Source organism: Spodoptera frugiperda, chromosome 10, assembly GCF_023101765.2.
Source record: "Spodoptera frugiperda isolate SF20-4 chromosome 10, AGI-APGP_CSIRO_Sfru_2.0, whole genome shotgun sequence".
Taxonomy (NCBI): domain Eukaryota; kingdom Metazoa; phylum Arthropoda; class Insecta; order Lepidoptera; family Noctuidae; genus Spodoptera; species Spodoptera frugiperda.
The window spans coordinates 6,337,245-6,351,486 of NC_064221.1; the positions used below are offsets into that span (position 1 = coordinate 6,337,245).

Sequence of the window (14,242 nt, forward strand, 5' to 3'; positions counted from 1 at the left end):
ATACCCGCGAACCCAAAGCAAATATTATTTATTACAATATTCAGCTTTTACAAAATACATGCAACGAACGAACGTTTAAAAATACGACACCGTAAGACTATGGTCGCGTTTTTTTTTTTGCGGATGACAGTTTTGTTGTCTGTGGTCAATGCGGATATTGAGATGCAGGTGGGACTTCACTATAATTTAAAATGAGTCTGTCAAAGTTGGTGTTGTTTTAATTATGTACCAATTTATGGAGTTCAAATTCTCTTTTGTAATTATTTCTTTCCCTATAGGTTTACATTTGAACCTTCCTTTTCATGTTTCACTAGTTTACTAATTTAAATAGCCACTTACAAAATTCACAATCTGTCCTTGCTTGCACAGGGCCCATGCTAATATTTTCTGTATCATTACAATTTTACTATATTAACTGCCGAAGCAATTGTTCTCAAATATATTAGTAGATACTTAGTCTGAAACAGATCTATCTTATTGAGATTTGTCTCAACTGTCTTCATACAAATAAAAGCAAAAACTTCCTAAGTAATTCAGTTAACTAAAACTCGACAAGAAACTTTTCACTATTTACTAACGCATCTATTTAATACTGACAGCTTCATCATAGCTGGGAGGTGTATTAAAACAAACATGCCTATCTTAATCATAGCAAGAACAACACTACTTGAGCTAAGCGCAAGGAGGATTTATTTATAAAAATCCGCTTCAATGCCTTATTGAATAATCGACGGAGCAAAGATCGGAGATAGCGCCTCTCTCGACGCAAATTAATATTTTGCATCGACGAATTAATATAATTAGCCGCAATCATTATTTAGTTTTGTATGTTGCTTTATTCTGAAGGTTTAATGTATGGGAAAAACAGTTCTTGTTTGATTTTTTGGTACAGGAAATGTTAACATTTTTTAAAGTCATCTGTGCATGACTGATGTGGGCAGTGCATTGACAGGATTACTTATATACCTATATGAGTATTTTTGAACTGCGTCGCTTATAGTTGATACCTGATTTTTTTGCAAAGTTGCACAGTAGTTTTTGCAGGTAGGTACTTTTGCTTTAAAAATTCGAAGCAGAAAAAATAATGAAACAGCACCATCTCTTGATTAGGTGTAGAACTTCGTTCACAAGAAAAAAGGTAAACGTTCCATTTCTGTTCACATAAAACGAATCAAATTTATCGGCCAAAGAAATAAATATAAACAATTACTACTTCTCGAAATAATCTCAAATGATAAACGAATAAAACTAATATAAGTAATATAAAAATATGGAACGAAAATAATGAAATATAAAACAAAAAACTCACACGTTTCATTAATACTTCCTGTAACGGAACGGCATCCTTATGTCAACGCAAACAAAACTATGTCAAAATTAATTCTAAATTTCGTGTAAAAACAACAACAAAATCACACAACAATTTATGTGCAGCAATCCATGTGCTCCTTTTATTTGTGTATATAATAAAGAAACGTCGTGATGGCTGAAAAGTAAGTTATTTTTCGTATTTACACCACCACAAAATCCATGTCAACATTCTATGGTTATCGTAGAAAGAATTGTAAAAGTAAAAAATGCGTTGTTTTGATAATAGAATCGTCGTTAGATTTTATTGTTAGTGCTAGTTGTATGGTCGTTGAGACATAAAAAATGCTTCTAAAAGGTCATGGAATCAATTAAGACGTGTATTCGATGCTTCCTATTTGCTCAGTTTGTCATAGCGAATGCGAATCAAACTGTGTAATGTCAGGCGCATAACAGTAACAACCGAATAGTATCGGTGCTAACTAGATGTTGACATAATTCTTCTTTAGAACTACTTCTATAGAAATCATTTGCTGAGCTATTCAAGTGTGCAATTTGTAAATATTGTTACCCACATACTGATTTTCAAGATGGAGATCTCTAGCTAATAAACCTCTTTTCTTAATTAATTCATGTGTTTTTTTTTCACTATAGAACTGTATCTTCTGTTGACACAGACAAAATAGATCTTGAATTTTTTTTGTCAGAAAGTTTGTCTGACTTTACCTTTTAATGATAATCATAATCAATCATTTTAATTTGTACATGATTACCTATGTTGTGCTATCAAAAACATTAATCTTTATATTTAGCTTAAGTAATACATTTAAGATATGACTTTCTTACATAATGTTCATATATTTTTGTTCTTAATCTTGAACAGATTTGTAATCTTTAAGTTCTAGATTAATCTTATCCCTTATCTAGAATAAGGGCATGCAAAAGCTTCCCTGTAACGACTCAACCTAGTATAATCATCATATTACCAGAAAGATCTTAGTCATACACTAAATCAATTAAACAATTCACAAATTCTACAAATATAAAACCTTAATCTTTTTAATGTAATCTGTAAAAGACAAAGGATAATTTTGGAAAGTAAGATGATTGTTCATCCTTCTTATTTATTGGACCTTGAACATAGTTTTGAGAAAACAAACATACTTTAATTTCTAATTAGGACATTTCAAATGAAATTAACCTACTTTTGAAACAATGGACAGTCATTAACATAGTATAAATAAATTAATGGCCATTGCCTCTATTTAAAATTGAGCAGAAATTCAGAACATGAATAGTAATTGGCGAACCATCGGCCATCGTCTCTGCCTCCCCCATGGGAGTCAGGCATGAAGTTATGTATGTATATATGTCAGTACATGAAATAATGAATGATCCTGTAGAAAGCTTAAGAACTTACTTAATTGTGAAACACTATCACCAATCACCAAATAAATACTAAGAAAATATAAATGTTAATGCAGGTCTAGTGAATCAAGTCCGAGCGAGCCTGCCAGTACTCCAAGGCAGGAGGCCCAACAGTCCGGCAACTGGTGGGACACTTGGATATCTTCCGCTAAGTCCAAGGTAAGGTTACGCATACACTATGTCTCTGATTCTTGTGGTTAACTATAAGATTGTTTTTTAAACCACGACAGTGGCAAGATGGCACTCTGCCCACCTCATGGTAAGTGGTTACCGTGGCCTATGAAGGCTTGCAGCACTTGGGGCATCAGATGTTTACTGTGCAAATTCTTAATGAATGCTCTGCTTCATCTTCATTGCAAGGCATATTGAGTTAGGATGATTAAAATTGCCCATTAATATTATTTAGATAAAGTGTCTATGATAATTTACCACTCTGTACCTTCGTATTATAAATAAGAGTATAGTATTAACCCTTCGTATATTCAGAACGCGGATCCACACGAAATACAATGTGTTTTCTACTGTTGTCTTATACTCTAAGGGTCCATACATAATTAAAGATAAATTATAAGCTGTGCATTAATATTTAAAAATTAATGTTATTACTCATCATAGCTCTTTTTATTCATTCTCAGGAAGTCATTATTTGCATTGTTTTACGATTATTATATACCTTTGTGTTCTGCAGCTTTGTTCTATTTGCGCTTTTATTACCTAACTATTTTATTAGTTTAGGAAACTTTATATAAGTAGTTTATTTTTAATTTTAGTAAGATAATTTTCTACTTAAAAATATTCTGTGGTATAAAACAATACTTTCACTATATACTACTACTACAACAATAGTACATCATATATTTCCCATCGCACATCTACTCTCTCAGTTATTGCCACATTCGTATTCCATATCTAATTTTATTGCTCTTATCATGTCATTGGCAGGTCCTTGATCAAAAGAGGATGCACACTGATTAAATAAAACCTCAAAAGTACACTCACTAGCAGCGCCATCTACAAATGGCATCCAAAAATCAATAAAGTACTCAAAAGTAATGTTTTGAATTACTGATGAGTGTATGAAAATAAGTTATTGAATCACGTTAGTTTGAATTATTCGCCGTGACTAATCGTCGCGTATCTAATCGGAGTGCGTTCAACCGTTTAACGAATAAAGAAACAGTTTATATGGCAATGTTGATTCGGAGTTTACATACAAGTTGACTACGTAAAAAATGCACAGCCAAAATTGCGATCAATAGAAATAAGATCGAACCAGGAAATAAATTTTCCTGATTTTACCACATAATAGGAAGGTTTTTATCATCATCGTTAACCTGTTTCCGACCACAGCTGGAAATATCCAGAGGCCCATTGGCTTCTACAATGGCACACCACTAAGCTCGTATTCAGCTCTTTGCATTTAAGTGGCAAATTATCTGGCAGTAGTGACAGATAATTTGTAGATATCGTCATTCCACCTAGTTAGAGGGTGAGCTCTACCTATTTCAATGTGTTTCTTCAATACGTTGTCGTCTTTATTACAAAACATTTAAGTTTAAAATATGATACTCTACTAGAACTAAGATCTGTGTATATTTCCTTAAAAAAGAGCGCATATTTGTAGTGAAAATCACCATCAAAACACATATTTTAGCACCATGCTATAAAACAGTTATAATACTGTACTAACGTCGATATGCTACTGAAAATATATCATGAAACTACCGGGGTCATCAACACCAGTGGAAATGAGATTGACTCATTCTAGATCAAATATAGGTACGTCAGTAATCACTGGATAACTAATTTTCACGGTGCACATGCGAAAATGAACTCTGTGTTCATGTATGTAGATCTAATTTGCTGTGCACTAAAGTTATAAAATAAAAAAAAGTTAGTATTTTTGCACCATACGGCGTAAACAAAGACGGCATTGATGATTGGGAACAAAAAAGTTGTAAGTAACATGTATAAACTCCTTGGTGCGTCGAATGTGATTTAGATTTTGGATATGTTTTTTGTTACTTATTTAATTTCAGCACTGCTCAATGTATAGTAATAGTAGTAGTAGTAGTAGTAGTAATCTCATTGTTGAACGAATAAAGGAATTTGAAAATAAAGGAATTATAAAGGGTCATGTCTATGTTTCCGACGATTAAAGTTTTTTTGACGATAGCTTTAGCTAACGTAACCTATGACTGACGACACGTGCGTACTTTCTAGTATGCGTAATTTACGTAGTGTGACCAAATCGACTTCATCTCATTATTGGCAATGAACACTAAAATGCAATGTTTCATATCTCACAATAATTAGCGTCGCAGATGATAACGATGAACGAATTACTGATCTGCAAGCAGTGAAACAATATCAAATCAAATCACTTTAATGCATCCATAGTGCACAGTGTGGTCTACTAATTTTAGTATAGTAATAATCTAATAAGAACAATCGATACATAGTGTGACCTCTCTCTAGGTACCTTGTACGCCATCTCATTACAAATTACAACAAACAAAAATATACCGTAGAGAATATTCTCTGATCCGTCAACAGCGTTCGATAAGGTCATCGTGTTTAAAACATGTGTAATGATATTCGTTCAATGCATCGCTGCCTTGAAAACTTGTTTGAAAGCATTAATTACTAAATACTGCTTTAAAATCAGTGTTTGTATAAACACCGGTTTATAAATAATGTGTTTGAAAACCTGTATTGCTTGGGTGTTCCTTAAGGGGACGTATTGGGACCCACAATGTGACGTTTTATTGTATTTGGAACTTATTTTAATTGTTTTCAATTGGGTTAACAAGGAATTGTTGATCAAGTTTACGACGCTTCGATCCACTAGTGAAATTATACTATTACTACTTTTTTTCCTCGCCATTTAATCCTTTCCTGGACATCCACAAATAATTCAAGACCAAAATTTGTCAAATCCGTCCAGCCGTTCTCGAGTTTTTAGTAAGACTAACGAACAGCAATTGATTTTTAAACGAGTATAATATAGATTGACTTATCATACTTTTATTAGAACTTCTCAGGGATTACATATTGTACAATAAAATATAAGATAAAATAGATAAATATCTTACCTTATATCGCTATAATCAATTGCATAATCAGCAAAATTCGAGAGCAATATCTCTCTCTCTCTCTTAGCTGTCCTTATTTTCTACCAGAAATCCCAAAAATAAAATATAAGAAAACTAGGTAAATATGTCATACAATGAACATAGATTACATGAGGTTAGATTTTATCAAGAAAAATAAACTTATCGAACTTTTTATTAGTCTATGCCCTTGACCTTTCAGTTATTGAGATTACGCAAGTAAGTCGCGTCCTTGAGTGATAATGTCGGTCTAAAGTATTATATTGTGATACCTGTTACCTAAAACTTAGGTCGTATGGTTATGTGGATAAAGATTAATGTTTGGTGAATATATTATGAAATAAAGGGCTTATCTACCATTTTTATTTTCAAATAAATGCGTTACCCTTTTTTCTCATTGTATCTTTTTAAGTGCATAATATTATCAGGGTTATTTTGTCTAGTCTCAGGATCTAAGGCTTCCTAGGGAGTGGCCTATGTTCAGCTATCTTTCGAGTCAGAAGCTCCAACTGATGATCATTATTCACATATTATATGTTTAGGAGTTATGTAAGTATCTGTTGCCTAAGCTCTGATGGTTATAAATTGAATCATCGCATTCACAATACCCATATAAGCCTCTGTTAAATATGGATATTTAGGATGCAAACACAAGTTTTTAAAAGAAGTACTTCGTTATAGTTCATTAACTTAAAGCTAGTAGTTCGAGGGAGATTCGGTATGGTGATAACTTTTATCTTAGACTATACATACACATACTAAGTTTGTCAAGCAAATATACAGCTACTCGTCCTATACAATCGCTGCCGTAATCATTTCACTTTAAGTATTTTGATAAGAACCGTTAAGGAGTAGAATTCTCTGTCACAGTCTGACGAGTCTGTTCCCTGATGGGAAGTTGGGTGTCTTCAAGTCCCGAGTGAATAACTTCCTTGGGTGTATGCAGGCTTGCTCCATTTTAGCCGCGAGATGAACGCAAATAATACACAAATATCGTAGTTTTATAGAACACTTCCTCACGAAAGAAGATCATAAAAATGCGTCCGCAAATATTTTCGTCTCACCGAAAATTCACCTTATTTGTATAGCTATATGATACATTATAATAATCTATGTAGGCCAGTGTTGTAAACAATAACTTATCTCCCGTATATATACATATAAACAGAGATATACTATCATTCAGATAAAACTTTACTTAACTTTAAGTAGTAACCGGTGTCCGATAGATAAAAATTGCAAATTGCTAACTTTTCTTTGTTTCTATCGAGTTTTCTCCGTCGTTATATTCTTAATTGCGTCGCCGTTACAAGCGCAGTTACCTTTTTAATTATCAATTATTTAGCCAAACTGATGTCGTCATGCAACGTCACGCGTTTTGTCCCCAAAGGGGTAGGCAGAGGTGCACATTATAGCACGTAATGTCGCTATAAATTATGACTTCATTATTTTTTTAACTCAACGTATGAAGGATAGAAATGATAAGTCAAATAATATGAATGTGATAATAAGTCAAGGATACCAGCTGTTGCGATTATCTAAATCTAAATCAATAAAATCCCTCAAATATGATTATGATATGAAATAACCAAACGCTAAACCATCAAAAACTTACACATACTTTCTAAGAAAAATATAATAAAAAATAGCAAACCCGGCGAACTCCGTTTCGCCACCAATGATTTTTCCCTTTTTTCCTGCTTTTCTCTTGAATTTTTCCTGAATTTTCCCGAGACCTTTCCAACGAACCAAAAACCGTGGAAATGGGCTCGTGCGTTCTGAAGTTATAGCGTCAGGGCAGAAAACCCGACTGATTTTTATATTATAGATGACAATAATTTTCTTAATATCGAAGTACATTTGGTTTCCAGTCGGCAGAGGTGTATACGATGGTGAAGAAGGACCTGGACGAGATCGGCACGGCTGTGAAGAGTGAGGCCAGCCATGTGTTCAGCACCACGTCTACTGTCATCGGGAAGACGCTGAAGGTAGTTATAGTTCATGAAAGACCCACATTAACCCGTTGTATGTCGGAACGTAGATCTACGCGAGACACAATGTGTTTTCTATTGTGTGTCATACATCGACAGACAAGAGGTTAAACCAGTTCTTGAGCCGTACCGGCGACACGATGCCGCCACCGCACCGTCACTCAGTACACAGCCACTGCCTCTGCGCTTATTCCTTCTGTGTTCCAACTCGCACGTGCGGACGTTTTACCACTATCACGTTCGCGTCAGTTCGCGAAACGCGAGCGTCAGCGGTACGGTGGCGACGCGGTAGCGGTATCATGTTTAGTAACGCTCCCTTGGTTATACATTAAAAGATTATAAGTTAATAAGATGTTTATTTTATTCCACAGCTGGATGTACCAGAGTCGCCAGCAAATGTTATGAAGAAAAGTCTTAGCAGCTTCATTGGTGAGTAATCAATTAATTACTAACCCAAAATCTATTAAAAATTCATATACATAACGCAATAAAATTAAGATAAATACGCTATCATACCAAGCCAACAAGGTAAAATAAATTATTATGTTATCGGCTTACTCGCGTACTGTTTTGACGAGGAACTCGACTAGTTTCAAGCCATGCAAGAGGCTCATATTCATGAGCAGCATTCCGCGACAATCGCCGCGTCGTGTGTCGAAAACAGTACGTGAGTAAGCCGATAACATAATAATTAAGGTAAAATAAAGTTGGACTTGAAACTAGTTGCTACTAAATAATTGTTTGACGTATCCCTCTAGGTCAAGTGAGCACAGTGCTGAACCCGGAACCAGATGACGATGACGACACCGAGGTGATCCTGTCTTCTGGGGACACCACCATGCTCTCCACCTACAAGGTAATCTCGCCACCATACATTGTCAATATAATATACTTGTTATATTGACAATGTATATTAGACACGATTTCTGTTTATTTGCCTTTAAGTAAATTTTCTGATGTCAAGGCTAACTTACACTACTACACTTAAGTAATTCCATCTGTATTATGTTTTATTAATTTTTATCTTCATATAAATCCTTGTGTGAGCACTTCTTTTAACATTTCTTTCTGTGTGGTCATTTAACATTAAAACATGTCTTTTTGGTGCCCATTTAAGTTTTTTTTTTTCATAACTAACAAAAACCTATTTTTAATCCAAAGATCATTTTACCTATTACATCTTATATTATTCCCTTCCCTCCGATCTACAGAAAGAGCTAGAAGCTCTGCAGCGCGTGGACGCGACGTTCATAGTGCCGGCGTACAGCGCGGAGTTCGAGGCGTGGCGCGGCAGCCTGGAGGCGTCGGAGGCCGGCCTCATCAGTCTGTCGGCCGCCGCCCGCCGCCTCGACGCCAGTCCCACGCTCAAGGCGCAGTACGACAAACTTGTGCCCGATGCCGTCTCCCATGACGATTTTTGGGAAAGGTGAGGGTTTTATAATTATATTGTAATTCAGTGGCAACAAAGATTTCGGATCGCTTAATAGTAAGCCGTCTGCATAGTCTTACCATATCTACAGCAAGAAATCTCTAGTGCGTTATTGTAGTAGGAGTTGTATGTAGAAGTATATTAATTTGCGCATCATTCAGGGATAACTTGTCTACAAATATAGTAACGGTCGGTACTGGGCTATGTTGCCTCTGAGAGATAAAGTCCTTTAATACTAATAAAAAAGTGGGCACCCTTACCTCACTTGTCAGATGAAAATTAGCAACGTTATGTCAGAGTCAGTCACACAATTGCATGACAGGGTGCTACTTCCAAATTCGAGATGATCGCTTCATATTACGTATAGCATCAACGCTCTATCATGTATTATTAAAGTAAATTATATTATAGTGTATTTGTCTGTTGTTTAATCACTCTATTACTCTTATACAGGTATCTATTCCGCGTGGCACTGCTGCAGGACCGCCTGGCGGCGGCGGCCCGCAAGCAGCCGCAGGAGCAACCGTCGACGGACCCCGTGCTGGCACACCTGCCCATGCAGGCCGCCGCGCCCGTCGTACAGTCAGTATTCTACTTTAATACATCGTCCTTGTACAAATTGTTAGACAATTGAGTTCTGATTGGTTTAATGGGATAAGAAGAGCAAACGAATCAGAAGAGAACAGATCATCAACAACCTCAGAGAATAAAAATGAGAGCGTTAAACAAAACAAAGAGCGTTCGGCGCTCTGATTGGCTGGCTCGAATAAACCAACCAATCAGAGCGCCGAACGAAACTAAGGTTACATGATCATAACTCTTCTACGTTATACTTATGATAAAAGTCCCTTCATAGTACAATTCCTCATCATTAATTATTCAAAAAATGTGTTTAATAATTTTGATTATTTAATATAACGTAAATTTATCATCTTGCAACGGTATCTTTAAGTTAAAGTTCAGCTTACAACCTTATAAACTTCCCCCATTCTCATTCTAGGAGCCCGAAGAAGGTCCTCTCGGGTTTGGAAGACGAGAAGCCATTCGAAGCACCCGACATGGACAACGTGGTCACTTGGGAAGACGGTAAGTCAACATAGATTTACCGTCGTAGCATATCGATACAATGGATGCTTCGAGTAATCGATACTGTAATCGATCACCCTGTAAGCCATAATCGATTCGAACCGTCCCTGTTTATTGATCTTTCTTTATTATATAATCTCAAATTGTATTTTCATGAATAAAACCTCTGTATTAAATGTTGTTTTTATACACCCGTATCGTATTTAAGTATATATTTGTGCACCTTATCTCGGGTTGTTATGTAAAGAAAGTAAGAAAATAATGGAAAGTTCTGGAACTATGTATGCACGCAATAATCGCACTTCTGTACAGAAGACTTCGCCAACGACGTGGAACTGACAGAAGAACAACAAACTCTACTTCTAGAAGAATACGAGAGAGAGATCGCAGGTAAGAAGACCAAACAAACTTGTTCCCGAGACATAGCCAACAACAACACAGATAAAACAACGAGCACAGACAATAAAAAAACAAAAACCGCACAAACCAGAGACAAGATGAACAATAAGACTTCAAATAAAAATGGCAGGTCACCTAAAAAGGCGGCAAAATCTGACGTTTGTGGAAATAATTTAGTTGAAGATTATTTCGGTGATAAAGAGGTTAAGGATGACGCTAGCGCTAATTCTGACGAAAGTTGGGAGAAGGAATTTGAAATTGATGACGTAGTTGAGCAAAAAGCATGAAGTGATCCGGCCATATTGTAATGTAAGGATAATATATAGACCGGGTACATTGTGCGTTGCGATATATTGTGACGTCATACTATCAATCCAGCCATACTTTCCAAATAATCCATACTGTCTTTTCTAAACTGACCCTTATTTCGACTGACAAGTAACTCACAATGCACTATAGAATCGGTCAACAATTATTACCCGTATGTCGTACACACAAAGTTCAATATAGTCGCGTGTATCGTGTTACGCACAATGTTCCATAAAGCCCGCAGCGCACATTACAAGCTTTTGCGTTAAGCCTGGGAATATTCGTTATACATCAGCTAATTTACATGTTCCTCAAATGTAAACAATATTACTACTGTATATGGTTCGTTGTTGACAGCTACTTATACTAAGATCATTTTTATTATAATATCAACTTAGTTTTTACAACTAGAAAGTTGAATTTTGTGTAAAACGAATATTGTCGGGTTCTCTCTATTGCCACGTTCAAATTGAAGCCATGTTGAAACAATGTATAGAAATCAGCTTCGTTTCTATGTATTGTCAATAAGAATTACTTAAAGTAATTAATATACAGCTCAGATATCGTAATCGATTGTATTCTGAATTATATGTGACTATAAAAATCCAACCGTACTTGCGCTAACTTGCGCAAACCCTTTACGTATTGCGCTTAGATGTAGGATAACGTGTATTGCCTACTGTACCACAGTAATACGTATTTATATAGAATATACATTAATATAAATAAAGTATTTGTATTCAGGCTTTTTGCGCAATTTAGCGCAAGTTCTGTAACGTGTTTGGACTTTAAATCGTGTGTTGACTGACCTGACCATGATGTAAAAATAATATATTTTATAACTAATACATAGTGTAGGAGATACAAATGTCGATAGTTGTATTTTTGTTTTAAAAGAAAATATTTTTATCTTTACTTGGTAGTTGGTTGCGCTAGTTTTCTTAAAAGTAGTCTCATACAGTTTTCATTTTGAGTATAATATAAAAATTTTATTAATATTCTGTCTCGTCAAACTAAACTATTTTATGGTACTAAAAGTCGAGAGACTAACTTGAAATCTACTCAAGCGCCATCTACTTCTAAAGTACGGTACCTATCATCGATAAATTTTAAAACGAAAATTGCAGACCTTAACACCTTTTCACAGAAAGGTTTTGTTACGTATTTGTTCTATCAACATTTTGTCTTGTGACACTGTGTATTATTTTAGTGTAAGTGCACATTTCTCTGGCTTTAGTGCCCTCCCTAACTTTTTGCATTTATTTTATGTCGTCAAAGATTGACATTATGGGGATAACTACAGACTGCATACTATTTGCATGCTTTGTTTCAATATTTTTTGAGCATAACCTATTTAACCGGAACGTAAATCTACGTGAAACATAATGTATTCTTGTTGTGTCTTATATACCGGTAGTCAAGCGGTTTAATTTAATAAGATTACCATCAAAATATATCTTAGTAAATTGGCCTTTACTCAATTTCGCGAAAACGTTAGGCCAATGAAATCTCTTGTATAAAATCTTCTATTATTTATTATTTCTATGTATTATAAACTCTTACTTGTCTATATTCTTATTGAAAAGCATTGTGTAGTCTGTGGTATATCCCAAAAAAGAATTGAAATCTTTGTCTCTGAGTGCGTTTATCCACCTTTTTTATTACTAACCGGGTTTTGTAGAGTTGTATTTCTAACGAATTTATTTTTAGCCATTCCATATTATGCTGCCTAAACTCGTCTGTCGAACTATATGCATTTGCAGACATCGAAACGTAAGAAAATTTGCACCCACATAAACCGTAGGTAGTAAAATATTGAAGTAAGTTAAAAAGTTAATTGTTATGAAATTAAAACCTATGCATATTGTCCGTTTATTGTAAACAAACATGTATGTTCTTTATTATATTTTTACACTATTATTTTACGAATAAATTTTATTGTATCGACATTTTTTTTTCGTGTTAAAATGACGAGTTTACCACGAAATAATTTTTCAAATTACTTACAAATATTACATGTGGTACAATAATATTTGAAGTGTGATATCCCACTAAAATAGGTATTTGAAATAGTTTTAAGTAGATATGTATTGTAATAGTGATAATTTTGAGCGCTGGTAACACTGAAGTGGGCTGACCTGGCAAGTGACTAGTGTTGCCAGAAATCAGTTGAGTGGAATAAATAAATGCTAAATTAAAATGTCAATGAAATGCTGCCTTATGAGATTAAAATGTCCATGTTGAGAAAAGTAGTATTAAATATTAATACTGCATTAAAATTCATACATTTTGTACTAAGACCTCTCATCTTGTCTAAATGAGCCTCTATTTAAAAACATTAGACAAAATTTGTGATTCTAGGCAACATTAGGCGCGTTATTCCCTCAACACCAAGTCCCAATTCAAAGCATTTTGAACTCTATTGTAAACATCATAAACCTTATTTCCATAGAAACATATTTATATTATGTCCATTGATATTTTATTAGCTCCAGAAAAATTATTTCTTCAAAATTTGTGATAATGGACATCAACCTTATTGCTCTTGTAATAAGAGTGTTCTATAATGGAATTGGGTTTCTAGTTTACAGATAAAATTATGTATATCTTCAAGTGTACTTGGAAAACCTTTGGTTTAAAATATATTTAAAATTAAGTGCAATAATGTTTATCTTACATTTAATTCGACATTTATTTTTTAAATATATTTAGTATATAAAACTCTCAACTAAATGAGTTGACTCTAGGTATCGTTATGTTTGTGTAAATTATGATTATTATGAATATGAATAAAGGTTATTAAAAATCGTATTTTACATTGGTTTTATTTGAGAAAATTCCATTCAAAAATTACATCATACGGTCGATGTAAAATGTTTGTAAACAAAATAACATATATGACCCAGTATACACCGGCGGAGGTGTAGCGTACTGATAATAAATTAATTTAAAATAAACCTTAACTACTGCGCATACGGATGAAAATGGCATGCCGCAGAACGCCGCGGTTCCGCAAGCGTGTTCTGGGCCTAAGGGTAGAGATACACCCTGCAAACGGCATGCTAAAGAACGAAGCGACTTCTCCGTTGTGCTCTGGACCTAAGAGTAGATACACCCCCCTCCCTTTCTCAATACACATTAGGTACAGAGTTAAAGACTAACTGCCACACTCAGAGTCA

The 14,242-nt window shown here is 34.7% G+C and overlaps 1 protein-coding gene and 1 non-coding gene across 3 annotated transcripts; one reads left to right on the forward strand and one right to left on the reverse strand.

Annotated features, from left to right (window-relative positions):
* Positions 1-323: 323 nt before the first annotated feature.
* On the reverse strand, positions 324-429 carry LOC126911202 (U6 spliceosomal RNA). The gene has a single exon (XR_007705709.1). It is a non-coding gene; the product is annotated as a U6 spliceosomal RNA (small nuclear RNA).
* An 896-nt stretch (positions 430-1,325) lies between these two features.
* On the forward strand, positions 1,326-13,874 carry LOC118277204 (BSD domain-containing protein 1-A). Of its 2 annotated transcripts, none has more exons than XM_035595921.2 (9): positions 1,326-1,493; positions 2,793-2,895; positions 7,721-7,837; positions 8,212-8,269; positions 8,599-8,696; positions 9,052-9,266; positions 9,723-9,851; positions 10,270-10,355; positions 10,668-13,874. In XM_035595921.2, the coding sequence occupies exons 1-9, from the start codon at positions 1,483-1,485 to the stop codon at positions 11,039-11,041; spliced, it is 1,191 nt and encodes a 396-aa protein (XP_035451814.2). In that variant the 5' UTR covers positions 1,326-1,482; the 3' UTR covers positions 11,042-13,874. The 2 variants fall into 2 exon arrangements, with proteins under 2 accessions (XP_035451814.2, XP_035451815.2); XM_035595922.2 differs by having other exon boundaries at positions 10,671-13,874.
* Positions 13,875-14,242: the final 368 nt, after the last annotated feature.

Coding starts and splice junctions, on each gene's coding strand:
- LOC118277204 (XM_035595921.2), top strand. Junction 2,896..7,720: donor TATCTTCCGCTAAGTCCAAG/GTAAGGTTACGC, acceptor TTTGGTTTCCAG/TCGGCAGAGGTGTATACGAT. Junction 7,838..8,211: donor TCATCGGGAAGACGCTGAAG/GTAGTTATAGTT, acceptor TTTATTCCACAG/CTGGATGTACCAGAGTCGCC.